Below are 13,696 nucleotides of genomic sequence, written 5' to 3' on the forward strand. Positions count from 1 at the left end.
TATTCTGCATGGTCTCAGCAAAGCTTTATTTCCTCAAATCCTACTCATGAGGTGAAACATCTGTTTCATTTTGGATACATTCTGACAAATTAAAGATGCCAATTATCTATTTCTATTTTGACAATTGCTATCTCCCCATAAAACAGTGAACAGCATACAATTGTAACCTTATTAGCCACTGGCATGTAAGGTGGAGATGACCTTTTTTTTCCTAAGCAGTTTTCTGGTGCCAGAATAGTAGTTCTAGACACTTTCTGCCATTTTTTGTCTGCTATTTCTTCATTACGGAAAGTCATTGTAAACCTAGAACACATTTACAAATTAATAACATAAAAACATTAAATATTCCGCGGCAGTGTAAATGAAATGAACACTTCATGGTATATTACAGTATGTCTGATCTATGCAGACTTTGATTCCAATGTACTTCATAGAAATCTTCAGATATGCAGTAAACAGTTAAATGAGAATCTCTTATCTCTGAAGCATTTTATTACTGAGAGTGGCATAAAAATTTTGAGTGATGCATGATCATCATGATAACACTGAGGAAACATGATTTTAAACTCATTTTTAAACACTTTTCTTCCCACACCTATGAAATTCTTACATCACATTCACATAGACAGAGATAAATGTACAAGATAAGAGAGCTAAGACAGACCACCCCAAATATGTCCAGGATAAGTAAATACATTGAGCTGTGGTTTTTACTAAGTTATAAGAGGCAATACGGCAAATTTTGTGGTGTATATACAAGTAATTTTCAAGATTTGTGACTACTAAATTTTGATGCTATCCTTTTTTTATCAGACTACATACTTTGTTTCTGCAGCATTGGTCCGAGACCTTCAACATCACATCACGTATGGAACTTGACCAGATAGTAATATAATAACAATGCCACAAATAACTGTCCCACAATCACAAGAAGGGGCCTACAAACATCTGCTCTACTGTAGCAAATGTAAGTAAATGTGCAGCTCAGATATGGTTTGTGTGTTTATATGACCACCTGAAGCCTCTCAGTCTATGCTCTGCTGCTGTAGTGACCAGACAACTTGCTTATGCAGCTATTCAGACTTTCAAAACTTATTTGACAGTCAAAAGAGTGGACAAGGTTCTCATTTATGACAAATGTTACCAAACTGTTAGAGCAGTGGTGCAACTGTATGCAAAAAAATCTTGATCATGTCAAGACCCCACAATCTGTCTTTGAAAACATCACACAGAAATTTCGAGAAACTGGAAGCATGAAGAATAAAATACACTAACAAAAGATGCTTAGCAACTAATAAGAGTAATGCAACTATCAGTTTAACAGCATAGTCCACATCACTATGAGTCAGCTTGAATGTAGATGTGGAGTCATCCAACAACATATTATGTGAATACTACACCAACAGCATCATGGCAATAGCTTCAAAAATCGGTTACATTTTTCTGAATGGTGATTATGAAAACTTCAAAGTGATTCAACACTTCCATGGAAGACATTGTTTATGAATGGAGCATCATCTACATATCATGGGCAAATCAGTCTTTTGAATGTGCATTACTGGTGAGCTGAAGACCCACAGTGGCTCAGAGAAGGGAATACACAATGACTATGTTTTTTCAATATCTGTCGCAGGCTTTTCAAGAATTGTATTACTGGTCCTTGCGGGACTCTAAATAGTATCTTTTGTGGCGGTGTTCGTAGCGAGAAACACTTGGCTGTAGAAATGGCTTACGAAGTCACCGCCACACTTTTAATAGCGGGCCGACCGGTCCGCTGGAACAGTCAACAGAAAGATGAAAACCCAAACACTCTGATTAAATAAAAGTCGGTACTTATCTTTATTACGAAGATACAGAAAGTAGTGAACTCCGTGTCTACAGAAATCTGTCTAGTTCGAGTCGGATCGGCTAGGTCAGCGTCGGCTGACGACAAACAACAACTCTGCTGCGATGAACACACAACTGACTAGCAAGTACACAATTCGGTGGCGAGTATACAACTGAGCGGCGAATACAGAACTGTCCTAGCGCTCGCGACTCCAGCGCTTAAGAAGCCAGAAGCCAGCGGTGGCGCGCGCAGACTTGCGGCGATTTCCTGTCTCGCTGGCGCTGCTTATGCGGACGGCGTCCGGACTTTGATGCTGCCAACCTTTTGGCAGCAGGCTCGGGTGGCATTACTGGCTAGGATATAACAGTATCTACAGATCCTGCAGATATGCTGCTGTAGTTAATGGAAGACACCTCATTGGACATAACGCAATCTATGTGGTATCAACGTAACAGATGTTCCACCCATTCTGCACAAATAATTACAGACCTTCTTTACAGGACATTGGGAGATCGTTGGTTCCATTATTTTGAAGTTCCAAAATGGCTTTGAACTCATCAGACTTAATAACTCTGGGCTTCTTATCTGTGGGGGATAAGATGTCTACAGAGAAACTTCACTGACTTCCAAATATGGACCTGTGCCGCACAAAGTCAAGATGAAATTCAAGCACTGTCTGCTTATTCATTCTGGATGTATTTGAGGTGAACACACACACACACACACACACACACACACACACACACACACACACACACGTGTAAGACACTAGACTTGCTTTCAGGGGAAAAAACAGTGGTCCAAATCCACCATCTGACCACACAAACAGATACAGGTTTTCCATATTTCCCCTTAATCACTTACAACAGAGGCCGCAAAGTTTTCTTCAAAATGGGCAAATGGACATTTTCCAATTTCTTTCCCCTTATTCAAGCTCATGCTCAGTTTCTAATAAACTCGTCACTGATGGGACATTGAAGCTACTTCATTACTTCCTTAGACATACATGCACAGTGTTCCTGAACCAATTACTGATACCCACTTTTCTGTACGCCACAGGAAATTTATTAGAATGCACTATGTGATCGCACAACTGCTGCCTTTTGTCACATGACCAACTCAACAGTTTCCCCACAACTTCCCAAGATAACTCTGCGGATGACCAGATGCACGTCAGTATGAAGCTCCAATTTATTCCCAGTTAACCAGATCTGCTAAGTAGTTATACTAAAGACAAATTACTGCCACTCCTGTTTATTCTGACTGAGCTCTAATTGTCTGCCAGCTCCTTTAGTAATACTGTAGATATCCGTAGGGAGCGCACCACTTAAAATTACAGGTTACTTGCCATTTAACACAATCTGCTGATCAACTCCAGAGGCAATCACACCACAGTGGAAATTTTGCTAAACTGTTACAATTTGATAGAATACATCTTTTTCCCACTGACACAGCAATTTTGTCAAGAGTAAGATGATGAAAGTAACCTCTGTATACAGATACAGTTTCCAAGCAGGACAAATTATGCTGTGATTTTAAGTCATGCGGACGGTACTCTTTTTTGTTGTGGTCAGAATAAAACATTCCAAATCATAATTATGCTGGAAAATGACCCATCAGGGGGCTTAAATAACTAGTGATTAAAGAAGGAAAACTAGAGTTTAAAATTCTAACAAAAATGTTGGGAAATACATAATGGCACTGCGAAGTTCCAAATAAGCACATGGTAGGAGCTCAAGTAATTCACAACAACAACAAAAACTATGAAAGGCACAGATCAGTAATCATGTGTGTATCTTGTACTAGGTTTCAATCTGCCATGATTGCTCAATTTTAGAGCACGCAGTCTTGTCTTACAAACTGCATTTTACCTCATGGATATTTGTGTACCCATCACAATCAATTTTCAAGATCTATACAAATGATCTTTATGAAATTGTTGTAGTGTTTAGTCTGAAACCTGGTTGATGTAGCGGTTCACACTAGTGTATTACATGCAAGTCTCTCTGTCTCTGCTTAATTACTGCAATATATATCCATCTGAGTCTGCTTACTGTATTCCATCTTAAGCCTCCCTCCAAAATTTACATCCACCACATTTTTCTATATTACTGTTACTATTTCTGCAAATTCCTTGATGTCTTGAGATGTCTTATCAACTGATCCCTTCTTTTAGTCGGATTGTGCCATAAATTTCTTTTATCTGCAATTCAGTTAAGTAGCCCCTCACTATTTATTCATAAAATCAATGCCAACAGTAATAGTTCAAATATATATGCCAACATCAAAAATAGAAGATGAAGGGGTAGAGAAAGTACTTAAGAACACTGAGTGGGTAATTCAACACCAAAGGAGAGATGAAAATTTAATAATCATGGGGGATTGGAATGCTGTAGTAGGGGAGGGAATAGATAACAGAGTTATGGGAAAATGTGGGTTCAATGGAAAGAATGAGAGAGGAGGAAGACTAACTGAATTCTTCAGTATATTTCAGCTAGTAATAATGAACACATTGTTCCAAAATCACAAGGGGAGGAGGTATTCTTAGAAATGGTCAGGAGACATGGCATAATACCAACTGGGTTGGTTGAGACAGAGATTCTGAAATAAGATAGTGTATTGTAAGCCATATCCAGGAGCACGTACATGATTCAGATCACAATTTAATAATAATTAAGAGTGGGCTGAAGTTTACAAGAACTGTCAGAAGAGGTACTGAAGACCTGAGGGATGATGAAGTTCATTTGAAGTTCTCTAATGCTGTAAACAGGGATAATGAATATCACAGAAGCCAGTTCAGTTGAAAAGGAATGTACATCACTGACAAGGCCAATCACATAAGGTGGACAACAAATACATGTACAAGAAATGTAACTGCACAGAAATTTTGGTTAACAGAAGAAGCTGATCAACAAATGAATGAATTACAAACATTCCCATGAAGAGACAAGAATAAGACAACATAAGTCACTTAGGAGTGAAATAAATAGAAAAGTACAGAAAAGATGAAGTGAAATGGTCACAGAGATAATGTAAAGAAATCAAAGCAAACTTATCCCAAAGGACAGATTCAGCGCAAAGAAAAATCGAAACAACCTGTGGTGAAATTAAAAGCAAAAGCATCAACATTAAATTAAGAGTGTAAGAGAAACTCCACTGTTAAATGTGGAGGGGGGAGCAGGTAAGTGGAAACAGTACAATGAAGGTGAAGCTCCCTCTGAGTGGAAGGAACTGTTGGATGATGTGATAAAAGAAGAAATGGGAGTCAATATGGAAGAAATAGGTGACCCCAGTGTACGAGTCAGAACTGAACACAGTTTTGGAAGCCTTGGGACCCAATAATACAGTGAATTTAATTGTGCCTCTCTGCAACTTAATGCCTCATCTTTACAGTAACAAGCAATCTATCTTTTCCTGCATAGCTGTTATCTCTATCATACAATAAGCTTAACAGCTCACACACCCATGACGCTGACATTAATAATATACAGAAGTTACCTGAGCTGCAGTCGTGTGTGTGAATTGTGTTTGTGTGAGTGTGTATGTGTGTGTTTGTCATCTAATTTTGACAAAGGCCTTTTTGTTGTGCCTATCTGTGACTCAGCATCTCTGCTGTATGGTGAGTAGCAACTTTCCTTTTCACAATATTGATACAGAAGAATGGAAAGGAAGATTGAGGATTTCTTATATGACAAACAGTTTGGCTTTAGGAAAGGTAAAGGCACCAGGGAAGAAGTTCTGGCACGGTACTTGATAATGGAAGTAAAACTTAAGAAAAATCTAGACACATTCATAGAATTTGTCAATCCAGAAAAAGTTTTTGACAATGATGCACGATGTTCAAAATTCTCAGAAAAATTGGTACAAGCTAAAGGAAAGACGAGTAATACGCGATATGTACAAAAGCCAGAAGGGAGGAATAAGAATGGAAGACTACGAACCTAGTACTTGATTAAAAAGAACTGTTCTGGAGTGGATTAAAATTTAAGGTGAAAATGTATCAATGATAAGATTCACTAATGACTTGCGTTCATGGCTCGTATGTGAGATGTCCATTGGTGGCAGTAGATTTGTTCCACAGTCAGCCACAAATGGCTCTTCCCTCTAGGGACTCCCATCTGCATTCACAGAACATTTCCATAATACCAGTGCATTGATGGAACCTAGCAGTTACAAGTCTAGCAATACACCTCTGAATTTTTTTTATGTCTTCCTTCCTGATATGTTGGGATTCCAAACAGTTGAGTAGTACTCAAGAATGGATTCCAGAAGTGTTCTATATGCAGCCTACTTTACAGATGAGAAAAACTTACATAGAATTCTCCCAAACTGAATCTAAACATTTGCCTTCCCTACTAGTGACCTTACATGCATGTCTGATTTCATATCACTTTGCAATGTTACATCTACGTATTACATTGACATGACTGGGTGAGACATCACACCACTAATACTGTTTTTGAATATCACAGAATTGTTTTTCATACTCATCTGCATTTTCTAATGATAATATCTTCCTGAGCAGTCCCGTCCTGGAGACCTGAATGGGAGACTATTTTATCTCTGGAATATTTTACCCAAGAGGAAGTTTTCATCATTAAGTCATACAGTAAAGCTGCATTCACTCAGCAAATATATTGACTCTTGCTTTCTGCCATTCACAGTACCAGTACAGCATGGGCATATTGGCTAAATTTTACATGGCCAGATCAGTCAATCATTCAGATTTTTCACCTTTACCTATTGAAAAGGCTGCTGCACCTCTTCAGGAACTACAGGTTTGTCTGTCCTCTCCCAATCATTGTGTTAAAATGTGTATTGTGTGGGGAAATGTATTTAGGATTCAAAACACATATTTTCTTTAAAAAAAATAAAAAAATAAAAAAAAGCTCTCATACCCAAATTGGGTTTTTATCACATCTTAACTGCCTTTCCTGAAAGATGGTCCAGCATCAGAGCTGGTCCACACTTGCAATCCAAGAACTGAGCACTTAATAAGCTTTTGCTTTACAACACACACAAAAATCAGTTTTTCACAAAATAATATTTACAAATAATGATAAGTTTACACTTGATATCTATGTTGCCAAAAGCACAATCATAAAAATAAGTCTCAGAACTTATTTCTAATTAACGAAAAATTTAATAGCACTTATTTGAGTGCATACACTTACCAAGATCCCAGGAAGAGAGCAATCCACAAAAGACATCTGATGCAACAGCAAATAACAGTTCCAAATTAGTCTCATTAATTTGAAATACTTCACAAGAGTGTTGTTTGTAAACAACTGCCATCTGGTTTCCATCATCAGAAAATGTAAAACTGAAAATAAAGCAAGACATATGAACTACGCCTCAAGTCCACCTGAAGGGTATCATTCTGTTTACAGTTTCCACAAAGAGCCAAATGGTTTCTGAAAACTTTTACTAGCAGTACTTTTATCACTTAGGAGCAGTGTTCACTTAACATGCTCTTCAGCTACACTTTTGGCTACAGAAAATACTATCTGTGTGCGTGTGTGTTTTTTCTGTTTGCATGAATGTGTGTGTGTGTGTGTGTGTGTGTGTGTGTGTGTGTTTTCTACTTCAGAAGGAGGTCTTTAGCAGTCTTTTTGTTGTTTCTATCTGTGACTTGACATCTCCTCTACATAGTGAGTAGCAATCTATCCCTTTCATAATATTGTTGTTATTCCGTCCTGGATTTTTCATTGTTTGATGATGTAGGTTTCCTTTCATGTGTAAAATATCTAGCAGATAAGCAACACTTTAAAGGCAAAGGGTTTCTTTGTATTTTTCTATGTCCCATAGACATTAGATAGACATTTCTTCAATTCAACTGGCCATCATGAAAAGCAGGCTTTATAAGATCATCCGCAGAGATTGTCAGTGCTGCTACATTGGACAAACTGGGAGGTCGATTTGTATTAGGCTCAGGAAACACCGTAGAAACTGGAGATTAAACAACCAAATTTCATCCTTTGCCAAACATTGCTCAAAGCAAACCACAAGTATATAATATATGTAGAAGTCCAACACATAGAGGAAGGGTTCAAAGCTCATTCTATTAGGAATATTTTTAAAAAAATCTGGTATCCTCACATTTACTATTGAATAAGCCAACTCAATTCAACTATTCACCTCTTTCAGCAATGTTACAACCTCCGATTAGGAGGAGAACCTTGGTGCCTACATTCATATATACATGACAAAAAAAACATTCCTAAGCACATAGCTCTAATCCAATGTATGTTTATTCATAGTTATTGTACATGCCATCATAATGAATGTTGTAGAAAACAAATGTAACTGCGTCAAAATCACCAGGAAATATAACAATTATAGTTTCAGTTGAGAATCAACAGATTAAGAAGTTTGTTTGCTTGGTTGCCATCTTCGTGAACCGGACAATGTGAAAATAACCCAAAACCTAGGTCATAAAATAACAATGCAAAAAGTATTTTCATTAATACAAAGTAAACTTAATTTTCAGTGCAGTTCATGTGCCTAGTGAGATCCAAACCTTTTTTTTTAATAAATTCATTCTGATGGGTGAAAGGAAATAACAATGCAAGTGCTTCAGAAACTTCTCATGTGTGTGGCTGCAACTGTAAATATGTACTCTCTTTTTTTATGTCACAGATAAAACAAATTAATTAATGTTTAGCACAATATAGTTACAATAGCAGGCCATTGAAACATGATTTGAAAGAATGAAGTTTTACTGTGTTTACTGGAGCAGTCTGGTTCCTACATCCTTTGGTGAGCACTTCTGTATTATGTATATGCTGTATTGTGTACATTCTGTATTAAGTATAATACGTGCAATATAGTAAGCAGATTCACAGTTGAAGGTTACAGTAGTTACACAAAGATCAAGAAATTTCTGCACTGTACAGTAGCGTGGAAAGCTACATCAAGCAAGTCTTTGGCCCAAAGACTGCAACCTCGCTTCCCCCTACAAACACACACACACAAATGGATAATGCAAGTAGTTTCTTCTTGTCAAATTGTTTATGAATGTTACCATTGTTTTCAAACTATGATTTTTTTAATAACATACTTCATAATGGAGTTAATGTACTGTGACACTATCCGTATACCCACCTATTTAAAAACAATTCTTCAATCGGCTCTATACAGGATGAACCAGAACTTCATCAACAAATATCTATGACGTATACATGCAGACTGAAGCGACAAATGAAAATCTGTACCATGGCTGGGATTTTAACCTCGGTCTCCTGCTCACTAAGCAGACGTGCTAACCACTACGCCGCCCTGGCACAGTGGCTCTGTACAACTGCATGGGCTACCCCAGTACACCCTCCTTGTCATCCAAATTCCCATTCATGCCTCAGTCCACTTGATACTCCTCCTAAAATTGAACAGCATTGCATAGGCTCTCCAACTATATTGGAATAGCACGTCAACATCAAATGAAATGGGGGATCCTGTCTGAAACAAGGCATACATACTTCGATTAAATGAAACTATTTGGATCCAGAGACCTTTTAAAATCTCAAACATCTATGATGTTTATATGCAGACTGAAAGGTTTGTGACAGAATACCTAGATGTAACTCCAAACTAGAGTTTGGTGACTATAGTGGCAAACTTGACAAAGAAAGGCTTTCAGAAGCATGTTTGGTAAGGAAAGTCTGTACAGTGAAACTAGTAATTACAGTATGATGATTGCCTAGTTTGCTTGTAACAAGTTAAAGGCCATAAGTACCTGTTTCCCAAGGAAAAATATCTATAAAGGATCCTGGAAAATACCAGGGACAAATGAAGTAAACCAAATAGACCATATACTGGATCGAAGAGGTGGGTAATCCTACCCATAGTGCAAAGCCAGTCTATTACACTGCAGATTCAGAGATAGAAGATCCCACATTAGAGGAGGTACAGAAGATAATTCACTGCCTAAAAAAAGGTACAAAGCACCAGTAACTGATGGAATAACTGCAGAACTGTCAAAAAAGAGGGTGCTGAGGCAAATATGTGCTAAGGCTTATGAGTATAATATTGAGCTTCATAAACTCTGTGTAGACTTCCAGCACGCCTTTGATAGTCTTGACAGGGCAAAAATACTAAATGATTTGCTAATTCCTGGTATACCATCTAAATATGTTTCATTTATCCACTCATTCAATAGTGTAGCATTATTAAAGGAGTCAGACAAGGGAATGCCCTCTCTACAATGCTTTTTAATCCAACTCTTGAAGCAGCCATTCAAAAGCTTCAAATATCTGGTTATACAGACACAAAGTCAACCAAGATATGTGCATATGATGATGATGCAGCAATTATTAGTAGAAGAAGAGTTTCACTAGAGAGAACAATACATGAGCTGAAAGAAGCCACATCTAGAGGCCTTTCTATTAACATAACGAAGACTAATTACATGAATTTCACCTTGAAGGAAAATAATAACTTGGACAAACTATCAGCAGCTGGTTTCAATTCTGAACAAGCGCAAAACTTTGAGTATCTGGGCTCTAATATTAACAGGACAAATTCCATGTCCACTGATATAAAACAGCCATCCTAAGTGGTAACAGATGCTCCCAAATGTTTAAGAAATTGACGGCCTCTAGGTTATTAAACAGGCAACTGAAACTTCAAATTTTTAAGGTCACGATCAGACCAGTTATAAAATATAGATATGAAAAATGGTCATTAATTAATACTAAAGAGCAGGAGCTCAGAATATTTTAACACAGGGTTCTGTACAAGGTCCATGGGGCAGTTCAGAATAACAATGGTTTCTGGAGATCTACAATGAATACAGAGATAGATTGCCTCATACAAGGAGCTAACATTGTAAGAACAATAAAAAGTAGGAAAATAGCCTGGTTTCTACATGTCCTTAGGGTGGATACTGGATGAACAACTAAAAAGGTGTTTGAATGGAGGCCAACTGGGAGAAGACAGAGAGAAAGGCCATAAAAATGGTGGATAGACGATGTGGAAGGAGATATAAAATATCTCAGAGCTTGAGGATGGCAGAGAACTGAATTTGAGAGGGTAGAATGGAGGAAATTTGTTGAAGAGGCTAAGATCCATGAAGGATTGTAATGCCATGAGAAGAAAATATGCTGATTTAAGCATGAGCTAAAATTTGTATGAAGGCCGTGATTCAAACCAGAGCCTCATGCTCATTAGGCAGATGCAATGAACACTACACACCCTGGTGAGAGGCTTTGCACAACTGCATGGGCTACCCCAACACACCTCCCTCCTCAATCCAAATTCCCATTATGCCTCAGCCCACTTGGTATTGGTGAAGGAGGTGTCTAAGATAGTGCACGGAGATGTGCAAAGCCATTGTGCCAGCACAGTGTAGTGGTTAGCACTTCTACCTAATGAGCAGGAGACATCTACATCTACATTTATACTCCGCAAGCGACCCAACAGTGTGTGGCGGAGGGCACTTTACGTGCCACTGTCATTACCTCCCTTTCCTATTCCAGTCGCGTATGGTTTGCAGGAAGAATGACAGCTGGAAAGCCTCCGTGCGCACTCGAATCTGTCTAATTTTACATTCGTGATCTCCTCGGGAGGTATAAGTAGGAGGAAGCAATATATTCGATACCTCATCCAGAAACACACCCTCTCAAAACCTGGGCAGCAAGCTACACCGCGGTGCAGAGTGCCTCTCTTGCAGAGTCTGCCACTTGAGTTTGCTAAACATCTCCGTAACGCTATCACGCTTACCAAATAACCCTGTGACGAAACGCGCCGCTCTTCTTTGGATCTTCTCTATCTCCTATGTCAACCCGACCTGGTACGGATCCCACACTGATGAGCAATACTCAAGTATAGGTCGAACGAGTGTTTTATAAGCCACCTCCCTTTTATGTTGCAGTTTCAACTCTCTAACTTGAAAGTCAAACTGATGACATTATTCATGCCGATCAGCGTGTGACTGTGGAAATGATAGTTTATAAGATTCAAGTTAGTACTGGTAAGTTCATAACATTATCCGTAGCAAGCTGAAATATCACAAAACATGTCACGATGGGTCCCAAAGGAGTTGACGTGGCTACACAAGGAAACAAGGTTGAGAGAGAGCACAAAGCTAAAGGAACATTCCAAAAGAGAAGGTGAGCACTTCCTCAACAAAATTTTAACTTGTGATGAAACTTGGGTTCACTATTATGAGCCAGAATCAAAAAGACAAAGCACAGAGTGGAAGCACACCAACTCATCTGTCAAGAAAAAATTCAAAACCCAAGCATCAGCTGAAGGTCCAGTTTTTTGTGATTATCTTCAAGAGCAGCATACAATGAACAGCAAGTACTACCCGGATTTGCTTTTAAACAAGGTGAAGCCAGTCATGAGAGAGAGAGACGTAGTGGATCTCAGAAGAGAGGTGTGATTCTCCAGCAAGACAATACATTTCCTCATATTGCTCAACTAACCCGTGAAACCACTAACAAAATGGGCTCGGAAGTACTGCCTCATCCCCCTTGTAGTCCTGATTTAGCACCTAATGATTTCCATTTGTTTTATGCACTGAAGGATGCATTACATGGGAAGAGGTTCCAAGACGAGGACATGAAAATGTTTGTGAGAAATTGGTTCAAACATCAAGAAAAGGAGTTCTTTGCAGCCGGAATAAAAAAGTTTATAGCCAGTTGAAACAAGTGCATAAATGTTCAAGGGGACTATGATGAAAAGCAGAAAAGTATTGTTTCGTAAAAACAAATGCTTTTTTCTCCAGACCAATTTGTCTTTTTAATTATTGAATGACTCTCATATTTCATAATGGCTGTAGTTGCTGCATTTCCAGTTCCTTTGGACATTGACACTTGGAATAACATTGACACTGGAATATTGCAATGTTTTCAGGGTGCAAAAGGAATTCTTCTTATTGATTAAATAATAAAAGCTAGTATAATAACTACTGATTACTATGGATGTTTACTGGACCCAATGGAAATAACAAAATGGTATGGACTGGAACAGTAAAAATATTTTTGTTTCAATCAACATAATGTATGTTTTGCTTTTAGGGTTCCAGCATCAGTTGGTAACAGCCAATATCCCATGGTGACATCCTATTCCAAGGCACACTCATTTCTTAGTTAGGCCTATGTGATTCTTTTCTGGGGGATCAAAGACACAACATATCTATACAGTTGTTAACCTGCAGAAAATTGCTGTAAGTATAATAACTAGAACAACAATCATCCACCGGGAATCTTTACTTCACCGAGAAAGCACATCTACCAATCTGTTGCACATCTTAGGGAAGCCATTTCTAAGTATTTGCTTAACAGTTCTACACATAACCATGAAACAGGGCCTGTTTGTACTTACATTTACCAAGGAAAAACAAAAAAAAAAATCAAAGTAGCATTTTCTATCAGGAAATAAAACTGTATAATGAACTGCCCAAAGAGATGAAAAAGATTATTGCATCAAAATACATCTGTTTGAAATAGCTGCTAAAATGTTCTACATATGTAATGTATACAACACAATCAGAGATTACTTTATGAATTCAAACTTGTGGTTAATAAGGAAAGGTGATAACTGCAACACCTTGTGATATTACAATACTGTAATGCTTTTGCTCTAACTGCATGATAGTAATGTCCTGTTGTTTTACCTAGTTCAACATCTCACTCATCATGAATGAATATAGCTCAGGGATGACATGGAGCTGTGCATGCATGACACATGGTTGGATATTTGTGGTCCTGGAGTCAGTTTTCTGGGGGAGGGGGGGAGGGGGGGGGGGACTGAAGAGAACGCAAGGGGCACAGCAGCATGTTTATGGTCCTGTAGCCACCAGGGAGTTTATGTAGCGTGTGCAATAACAGTGTAAAGAGAAGTGAAGAAACAGTGCAAAAATATTTT

The 13,696-nt window shown here is 38.2% G+C and overlaps 1 protein-coding gene across 1 annotated transcript in view; it reads right to left on the reverse strand.

The window, feature by feature from the left end:
- The window catches only part of LOC124798902 (spatacsin), a 369,496-nt gene that overhangs the window by 352,758 nt on the left and 3,042 nt on the right, over window positions 1-13,696 (reverse strand). Inside the window, exon 2 of the mRNA XM_047262433.1 lies at window positions 7,003-7,151. Coding sequence (XP_047118389.1) covers window positions 7,003-7,151 — 149 coding nt within the window. The remainder of the gene's footprint in view (window positions 1-7,002; window positions 7,152-13,696) is intronic.

This window comes from Schistocerca piceifrons, chromosome 5 (assembly GCF_021461385.2).
Source record: "Schistocerca piceifrons isolate TAMUIC-IGC-003096 chromosome 5, iqSchPice1.1, whole genome shotgun sequence".
NCBI classification, from domain to species: domain Eukaryota; kingdom Metazoa; phylum Arthropoda; class Insecta; order Orthoptera; family Acrididae; genus Schistocerca; species Schistocerca piceifrons.